The sequence below is a fragment of the Meleagris gallopavo genome, chromosome 2 (genome assembly GCF_000146605.3).
Source record: "Meleagris gallopavo isolate NT-WF06-2002-E0010 breed Aviagen turkey brand Nicholas breeding stock chromosome 2, Turkey_5.1, whole genome shotgun sequence".
NCBI classification, from domain to species: domain Eukaryota; kingdom Metazoa; phylum Chordata; class Aves; order Galliformes; family Phasianidae; genus Meleagris; species Meleagris gallopavo.
In genome coordinates, this window is record NC_015012.2 from 104,258,915 (window position 1) to 104,268,249 (window position 9,335).

General features: G+C 50.9%; 1 protein-coding gene across 1 annotated transcript; it reads left to right on the forward strand.

Annotated features, from left to right (window-relative positions):
- Nucleotides 1-1,073: 1,073 nt before the first annotated feature.
- Nucleotides 1,074-7,191, forward strand: DNAJC27 (DnaJ heat shock protein family (Hsp40) member C27; the record flags this gene model as incomplete). The annotated part of the gene is made up of 6 exons (XM_019613369.2): nt 1,074-1,210; nt 1,691-1,760; nt 2,135-2,299; nt 2,732-2,854; nt 3,325-3,485; nt 5,639-7,191. Coding segments are annotated over 6 exons (789 nt in total), but the record flags the coding sequence as incomplete, so codon positions are not given.
- Nucleotides 7,192-9,335: the final 2,144 nt, after the last annotated feature.

The window sequence follows — 9,335 nt, forward strand, 5'->3', positions numbered from 1 at the left end:
AGCCTTTGCTCCATGCTGTCAGTGCCTCTCTTTAAGGCACTCGGGTGCTCTGAGGTGATCCCAGCTTCCATCAGGAGCTCTATTGCCTTTCTTTTTTTTTTTTAGTTCAAGTGGCCTGGCCGTCCTCCAAAATAGAATCATAGAATGGCCTGGCTTGAAAAGGGCCACAATGATCATTTAGTTTCAACCCCCTGCTATGTGCAGGGTCGCCAGCCACCAGACCAGGCTGCCCAGAGCCACATCCAACCTGGCCTTGAATAAAGGATGAGGCTTATCCCCCAGTCAGGGACAGAACCAGGGCTGGAGGGACCCTAATGCACTTTATAGCAGCCTGGGCATACAGCGTGAAATGTTCTTTGTTGACTTTTGGGGAACTGAGGCCCCCCAAGCCCCCAGATACACAGCTTATCCAGTTCTGATGTTTTACAGAGGGTAATGAATCAATTTTGTGACACTTCCGTCTCCAGACACATAGGCTTTACAATCTGGAATCTTTGTGGTAATGAAAGGCTTTTGCCAAGATAAGAGGTCACTTTGACTACTGTTTTCACCCCTACACATCATAGAATCAGAATGGCTTGGGTTAGAAGGGACCTTGAAGCCCATGCAGTTCCAAACCCTGCTGTGGGCCAGCCAGCCACCAGCCCAGGCTGCCCAAAACCCCATCCAGCCTTGCTTTGGGCGCTGCCAGGAAAGGAACATCCATGGATTCTCTGGGCAGCCTGTGCCAGTACCTCACCACCCTCAGAATTAAAAAAATACCTCCTGACATCCAGTCAAAATCTCCCCTCTTTTAGTTTAAAAACATTCCCTCTTGTCCTATCACTATCACCTCAGTCACTCAGAACAGTTTTAGTTCTTTTGTGGAATGTGGCCTGAAGGTCAGGCCTTGGGCTCTGAGCTTTCTCTTCCAAACAGCTAAGAAATAACACTCAGGAATGGGATCTTGTTTTCTTCTTCCTTTTGCATAAAGAAAGCCTCTCTTGGTGAATAATGATGCCACCATTTTGTTGATTTAGGGACATAGGGACAGACAGAGCAGCCTGTCAGTGAATTCAGTATTAATATGAATCGTAGTCCCACAGTGTGGTCTCTTCCCAGTGAAATTCCCTTTTTCTTTCTCCCAGAGCTGCATTATAAAGCGCTACTGTGAGAAGAGATTCGTTCCCAAATACCTTGCAACTATTGGTATCGACTATGGCGTCACCAAGTAAGTTCCTTCATGGTGAGCTGGGAGAGCGAGGTGGGCTGCATGGTCACAGATGGAGTGGGGCAAAGTGAGGTGTCTGCAGCTGCAGACAAAGGGGAGACATCAGTGGTGCTGTTTTCTGTCCCACTGCTTCTGAGTGACTACTCTGCCTTGAGTCAGGCTTGCTGTGGAGCACAGAGCAGAGCCACGTTGGTTTCCACAGCAGTCAAATAATCTGCATTTCAAGCACCCCTGGTAATATAGAACCCCATTGCCATGTTGCATCCAGAACTAGTGCTTTCCTCCTTGTCTGACTAGCCCTAGCTGTAATCTTATATCCGTTAAACCCCAGAATCAGAACTTATTATTGATCTATTTGGGGCTGATCACTCAGCTCCTTCTCCACAGAGGGCTGGCAGAGAAGGGAGTATTCCTATGGAGACACAGTTTGCACAGGGATTGAGGTAGAGTTTCTGAACCGTTTCTTATCTCTCCTTTCAGAGTACAAGTCAGAGACCGAGAGATCAAAGTGAACATCTTTGACATGGCAGGGCACCCATTCTTCTACGAGGTAAGGCAGACCCAGCTCTGGGCACCACACCACAGGGCTGCCCTCAGCCTGCACGTCTCTGTACCATTTAGCACCTGTCAGCTTTCTTCAGCATCTCTGGGGGGCTTAGAGATGCGGTCCATCTTGTGCCTGAATGACACGGCTGGTCTTGGATCGTCACTCTGCCTCATACAAATGGGTCTCTTGGTCAATTCCCAGACCTTATTGTCTCCCCAGCAGTCAATATGACGCTTTGTTCCTCTTTTCTCTATTGTGCAGAGATTGGTCTTTTAGGAGCTGATCACTCTTGTGATGAGCCTGGGATTGTTGCAGTAATGGTATCGCATGCCTAGCTTTTGCTGGTACAAAAAAGCTTTTGCTTTTTGTTCCTGCAGGTGAGGAATGAGTTTTACAAGGACACGCAGGGAGTCATCCTGGTCTATGATGTTGGACAAAAGGAGTCTTTTGATGCTCTGGATGCGTGGCTGGCTGAGATGAAGCAGGAGCTGGGCCCCCACGGGAACATGGACAACATTGTCTTCGTTGTCTGTGCAAACAAGGTAGGCCATGGCAGGGAGCCACGTTTGTGTTGCATGTTACTCAGTGCTCATTGTGTTCCCAGCATGAGCCAAGCTATTGAGCTCCCTCCAAAAAGGAAATATTGTTAGGTTATAGGGAAGACTTTCAAAGAGCTTGTATTTGAGGAGTATTGGAGGCCTCATTTCAACAGGGCTCGGGGAATATGGTGACATACACCGGTCAGAAAGGGATCAAGCAGAGATTACATTATCTCTGAATTAAATCAATTCTCAGAGGCCTTTTCACACCTGTTGTCTGTGCTTTCTATCCATGCTGCCTCCATCCCTTCAAGATAAACAGTCTGCTTCTCCAACCAAACGTCATCACTAGATGATCATTCTCGGTTCTGTGCTCCTCCAGCTGTCACTGCAGACCTCGACTGGGCTCTGACTTTCCCTTTTCTCTCATTTTAGATTGACTGCACAAAGCACCGCAGTGTGGATGAAAGCGAGGGGCGGCTGTGGGCAGAGAGCCGGGGCTTTCTTTACTTTGAGACATCAGCACAAACAGGAGAGGGAATCAATGAGATGTTCCAGGTAACGTAGAAAGAAGGCTGTGAGGGTACAGACACTGTATTTAGCCAGGATGGCAGATTGCAAAATATTCTCTGAACTTCTGGATCCCACAAAGCTCTTTGGCCCACTGCCCCAGAGGAAAAATCCAGTGAAGTGACACCCCTAGAAAGCTGTAGCTGTTTAGATCAGGGTCCGTACTGGTCCTCTCAGTCCTAAGCTGACCTTAGCGTTGCATGGCTCAGAGCTGATGATCCTTCTGGCTGCACTGGGAACGTGATCCAGAAATGCTCCTGTTGCCAATTCGGGTGCAGCACGGAGCTTGAAATGCAGAGGGAGAGCCGTGCAGTGGGGAGCTGTGGGCATTCAGCAGTTACACAGATGCATCCCCTGCACTTGACGATCAGTCAGCGAGGGTGGCAGAAGTGTTCCAGTGTCACTGCTACTGTCTTCAGGAACCATTCCCTTCTGCTGACTCCTTCCTGTGTCCGTAGACGTTCTACTCTGCCATAATTGACCTGTGTGACAACGGGGGGAAGCGTCCCCCCTCCAGCATGGGGGTCGGCTTCACTAAAGAGCAGGCAGACGCCATTCGTAGGATCCGCAACAGCAAGGACAGCTGGGACATGCTGGGAGTCAAGCCTGGAGCCACCAGGTGAGGCAGACTTTGACAATTTGCCAAACAGTCCATAATGTTTTTGTTTGCCTCTGTGGTCTCTTAGTGAGGTGCCTGCTGCTCACTTCGTCTCACATAGCAGCCAGGTACAAGTTGATCTAGCCACAAAGTTAGGGCAATGCGAAAGAAACTTTCTGGACTGTACACCAAATTTCCTCTTCTACCAGACAAGCCAGGCTGAATTTAAGGGAGGGAATGCTGAACATGACATCTTCATCTCTTCCAGCTACCCAGCTCTGTATCCTGTCTCCAGGCTGAGCTATTTGTAGTCATTCACTTGCCAGTCATGTTTGGAGTGGCTTCAGCTTTACCTTTCTTGCCCTCTCTCTGGATCAAGGGAAGCTTTTAGGCTGCTGTAAGGCTGCTGCCCACATTATCAAAAAGTCATTACAGTTCTTCCACTGTATCTTCCAAAAGACAAGCTTTTCCATTGCCTTCCTCAAAAGATCTCTGGTTAGGTGGAATTGGTTAATATTTGTGTAAGAGGTTGGATATTGAATCTTCCAGTTCTGCTGTGTGACTTGGGCAGCTAAAACAGAGCCCCAGAGCTTTGTCTTACTTCTCTCTCTCTGAAACTCAGGAACAGCCCTTTGTACACTTTGTGGAGAGCATGGAGAGTGAATTTTTGGATAACATACATCATTCAGCACTCTCCAGTCAGCTCTCTGAAACGTAAGTGTTGAGCACGATCTCTCCTCCAGGCCCTCTGCATCCACAGGCAGAGATCAGCAGCTCTGCAGAGCAGGTTGTGCTGTGATCGCTGGCACGGATGGACTCACCTCTCTCCCTGGGTGCCCCCCTCTCTTCACAGCCTGCAGCAGGAGACGAGGTGTCTGCCTTGGACCAGATACCAGAGCTTAAAGGGCTGACGTGATGTGCGGTGCCTTCGCCCTGAGTGTGTAGGCAGTTTGATGTGGAGCTGAGTCAGGGTGCGTGTGCCCCCATGCTCTCTCCCAGCTTTCTGTGCTTGTGGTGCCAGAGACTCAGCACACCAGGGCACATGGCTCAGGCACGTGTGTGGTGTGGTGGGTGCATTTGTGCCTGCACAACCACAGAAAAACAGGATCATTGAGTTTGGAAGGGACCTTTGGAGATCATTGAACCCAACCCCTTTGCTAAAGCTGGTTCTCTAGAGCAGAATACACAGGAAAACATCCAGGTGGATTTTGAGTATTTCCAGGGAAGGAGACTCCACAACCTGTCTGGGCAGCCTGTGCCAGTGCTCTGTTACCCTCAAAGTAAAGTTTTTTCTCATGTTCATGTGGAATTTCATGTGTTCCAGCTTGTGCCCATTGCCTCATTGCTCAGCACCACTGAAAAGAGCCTGGCCCCATCCGCTTGACACTCACCCTTTAGATATTTATAAGCATTGATAAGACCTCTTCTCCAGGCTGAGTTCCAGGTCTCTCAGCCTCTCCTAAAAAGGGAGATGCTCCAGGCCTCTATAACCATCTCTGTAGCCCTCCACCAGCCTCTCACCAGCAGTTCCCTTGACTTTCTTGACTTCCCTTGTTCTTTCTTGACTGGAGGAGCCCAGAATTGGACACAGTGCTCGTGCTCTGCCACGACAGAGTAGAGGCCACGTCTCACTTCCCAGATAACTTTCCAGGTGTAAGACTCTACACTTGTTGAAATCTCATCAGGTTCCTCCCTGCCCAACTCTCCATCTTGTCCAGGTCTCCCGAAATGCACAGCCTTCTTGTGTGTCAGCCACTCCTCCCAGCTTTGTATCATCAGCAAACTTGTTGAGGGTGCAGTCCATCCCTTTGTCCAGGTCACTGATGAAGATGTTAAACAAGACCAGACCCAGTACCAACCCCTGAGGAATACTGCTAGCTGCAGGCCTCCAACCAGACTGTGCTGCTGATCACAGCCCTCTGAGCTCTGTCTGTGGTGGATGTGTACCAGCCTCAGGAGAGTGTTTCTCCCCATCCTTTGCTCGTGCCATGCTTACAAGTACCGTGGGCACTTTTTCTTCTGCTCTTTGTCCATAGTTTCACTTCCAAAGCCTGGAAGTACTTGGTGCCAGCAAGAGAAGGGTTCAGAAGTGTCTATACAGCTGTGGCAAGGAAGGCAAGGAATGGTTATGTGCTACTCAGGTCCCCTCACTGTTGTCTTGTGTTATCTCCTAGAGACGAAGTGAATAAAGCCTACAGAAAGCTGGCTGTGCTGCTCCACCCTGATAAATGTGTGGCTCCTGGGAGTGAAGATGCCTTCAAAGCCGTGGTGAACGCCCGAACTGCACTTCTCAAAAACATCAAGTAGTGAACAGAGCTGCTGAGAACTGGAAACCTTCCCTTCCTCCCAGCTAATTCCCAGGCAGCAGCACTGTCATGGGGCACCTCCTTCTTCCTCAGATTCATCCGCTGGCTTGGACAAAGACACTCCCACCACCAAGCATGGGAGCAGAACCATAGTATGATTGCAATGAGTCATAGAGGGGGCAGAGGGCTGAGGAGGGGCGAGGGACCCCCAAGCCTTCCCTGTGTTTATGGCCTCAAGTTGGCATAAGTGCTGAAAGCAGTGAATTGCCCACTTTCCCAGCTCTTCTACACTTCCCACAAACTACCAGCCATGGAGGAGGTTGGATGTGCAGCTCTAGCCTGTGGTTGCAGTGAGGGTAGGTTCGGTTTGGTTGCAAGGCTGTGTGAGACGAAAATGAATGAAGGGTTATGTAAAGGCTGAAGGTGGAATGAGACACATTCAAGCCTTGAGCCTAGCATCTGGCCTGAAAGCTGCTGCACCTGATAGTGCTGGGGTCGTGGGTTAGGGATACTCAGGACAGCAGCCTCGAGAGCTGCAGTCCCTCATGCTGCATGGTCCCTCCTTCCCAGCCCTCTGCTAGCCATCTGCACTGCTCTGACAAACTCTGGGGAGATGCCCTTGTTCCTGGTGAGGGACTGTCCTCAGGTGTGGGTGGCCCTTGGCTATTTGCAGATAGATGCCAGGTGCTGACCTCAGAGTCCCCCATCTTCACCCACACCTCAGAGCTGCATGTTGGAGTCGGTGAGAGTGGCAGCTGGCTCTGCAGGCCTGCTTGAGAGGAGCTGAGTCCCCGCATGAGTTACATCCCCAAAGGGAATGTGTTAGGCCTGGCTATGTAAGACAGCATCCCCAAAAATCCAGCACCCCATTCACATGTGCCAGTTCTGCCTACCTCCTTGGCCCTGTGTCTCCCTCTGGTTAGGTTAGCAGTAGAGGGGCATGTTCTTCCTCAGCCCTGTTTTCTGACAGCACCCTGCTTTGCTGGTTGTGTTACAGGTTTGTTTCTGCCTCACTGATCAGCAGGTGGGTCTGGGGTGCTTCCTCTTGATCACAGCTGCTGCTTTCTTAGAATATTCTTGTTGATTGGGAGAGGAGCACTGCTGGTAACCCCAGGAAGTGCTTGCAGAAGGTTGGGTCGGGCCATTGGGATCCTGAGAGAGGTCAGAGCCACGATGACTGCCTGTCTCAAGTGGGAGATCCTTGGGATCCTGAGATTTTGTCAGGAGACAGTTTTGTTACCTTGTTGCTGCTCTGTGAGCTTGGCAGAGAAGGACAAGACACTAAGCTGTGAAACTGAAGCCACTGAGTGAGTGAGTAAGTGAGTGAGTGAGTGATTGTGCCCATATCTCACCCCCAGAAGTATCCTGTTCAAAAGTTTATTCCAATGGTCAGTGCAATATATATATATTTTTCACTTAAAGGCAGCTAATCTGTGTTTCCCCTACAAACCATATCATCAAACAACAGTAGATCCCCCTCTTCTTGGCAGCAAGCATTAAGGGTCTTTAAGGCCAGCATCATTTTGCACTTGCTTTAGTTTCTGGTGCTAGGTTACTGGGAAGAAGAAACAAGCTGTCCTGCTGAGAAGCACTTTCTGCTCCTCCAGTGTTGATATCACAAGGGGAAATGTCATAAAGGGTCGGTGTTTAAATAGCTCCACATATCCTCTGCCGTGTGTATAAAGAGCTGGGCTGGGGGAGGTCAGCAGGACAGGGATTGGAGCTGCAATCCATTGCTCTGAGTCCTGTTCCACGCATTTTATAAGGCTGCAGAGTTCACTGGAAACCTCCCCACTTGCCTAGCAGAGGAAACCACTTGATTCTGGCTTCAGACCTATTTCTCTGCATTTTTTTCCACCGAGGAGGGTAAATAATCCCGTTGCTGAATGGTGCACTTTACTTTCAGGCTGAGATCTCGGAGCAGTTTAAAGGCTGCCTCAGTTCCCACTACTCAGGGGCTCTCCAGCTCTGCTGTGCTGTGCACGATCCCTCCGTTTGCTTCTCAGGTGACTGCCTGCTGCTGCTCTGGGTTCCTCCTGTCTGTTTACTGAGCTGACCGGATGTTTGGGGACAATTATACACAAGCATGTCACATCTAGCAATGCCGGTGACCTTCTAAGTTGTGTTATTTTTATAAATTAACCCTTCCCCCTCCCCTCCCCCTTTGGAACAAAAAGCCCTATGAGCTGTCCTCCCGCTGTGACTGCTTGCTGTTAATGTTTAATTGCCCTTTGACTCATTTCTCTCCGCCCCAGCTGGGTCTGGCCGAGGCTGGTGGTGAAGAGAGCTGCCCTCGAGGGTGATGGAGGCTGTGAATCAACTCTGCAGGAGGGGAGCTAGGCTATGGAGAATGATGTAGCTTCTGCAGGGATGCGATATGGGATGCAGTGGGGCCTGCAGCTCTCCCTGCCTCCCTTCAGGGGTCCCCTAAGGCAGAGGGTTGGCTCCATCCTGTGGCATCTCTGCACTGACGGCCCTGCTCGTCTGCTTCCTGTGTTGCACCTTCAGGACCCCAAACTCCAGCTTCCTTCAGCAAGGCTGTTCCCATCCAGGCTGGCTCTGTCTGCCCTAAACAAAGCAACTTTCCCTTCAGCATCCAGAAATGTGACAGAGAGCTGCTTCTAGAGACTGCTGGGAGCACAAAGCTTCCATCGGTGTGGTCCACAGGTACTGCCCACCTTCCTCCCAGCACTTGCTGGAGGCAGGAGCTGGGGAGCACACTGGCATTTCTGGTTTGGCCCGGTGCCTGATCACCCCCAGCCACTGTCAGGTCTGCTTTGTGCTGCTCAGTTACTCCCCTTTAGCTACAGCAAGACAGGGATAACCCCAAGCACTCCAGAAGCCTCATGAGGGCTGCGGCTTCAGCACTCTCATTTTGGTATTAATTATTACACAGAAGCAATTACTCCTCCTGGCAGTGGAGCCAGGACAGTCTCCCATTACAGCTGCTGGACCAGAGCTCAGCTGAGGTCGCATGGGTACCTGGCAGGGCTGCTTCGACTGTGGTCCAGGGCATCTCATCTCTGTCAGCTCTGAAGCATTGCCAGTTTTTCAGATCAGGGATGCAAGAGAGGAGCAGGCAGTGGAGCAGCAGTGAAACATGAAGGAGAGGGAACTTTTCTGAAGAGGTTTCAATGGGGGTGGTTTGGACAGCCTAGATGAAGGGGACATTTGGGAAAGCCTTGGTTTGCTCTGCTCCTCAGTGGGGATATTGGAAAGTGGCTGTCACCCCAGAGAGGGCCGTGAGTGGATGGCCCACGCATCTTTTGGGCTCCGGGTTTGGGGTTCCTGGCACCAAGTGAGGCTGAAGGCATTTGGTTCAAGAGATGCACATCCTCGTGGAGACCGTATCCCTGGTGCGAAGAAGGGGATGGGAAGGACGAAGCAGGGAGCAGCACTGAGTAGAGCAGGCTGGGATGCTGGAGGGGGCAATATGAGCAACCCCACCGGCACAGGAGCGTTGCCAGCTACCCAAGCCCCAAAGCGGGGTCCTCTGCGCTCCCCAACCTTCCCCGCAACCCAGGAAGGGCCGCCAGCGGTACAACCCCTCCCAACCCACCCCACC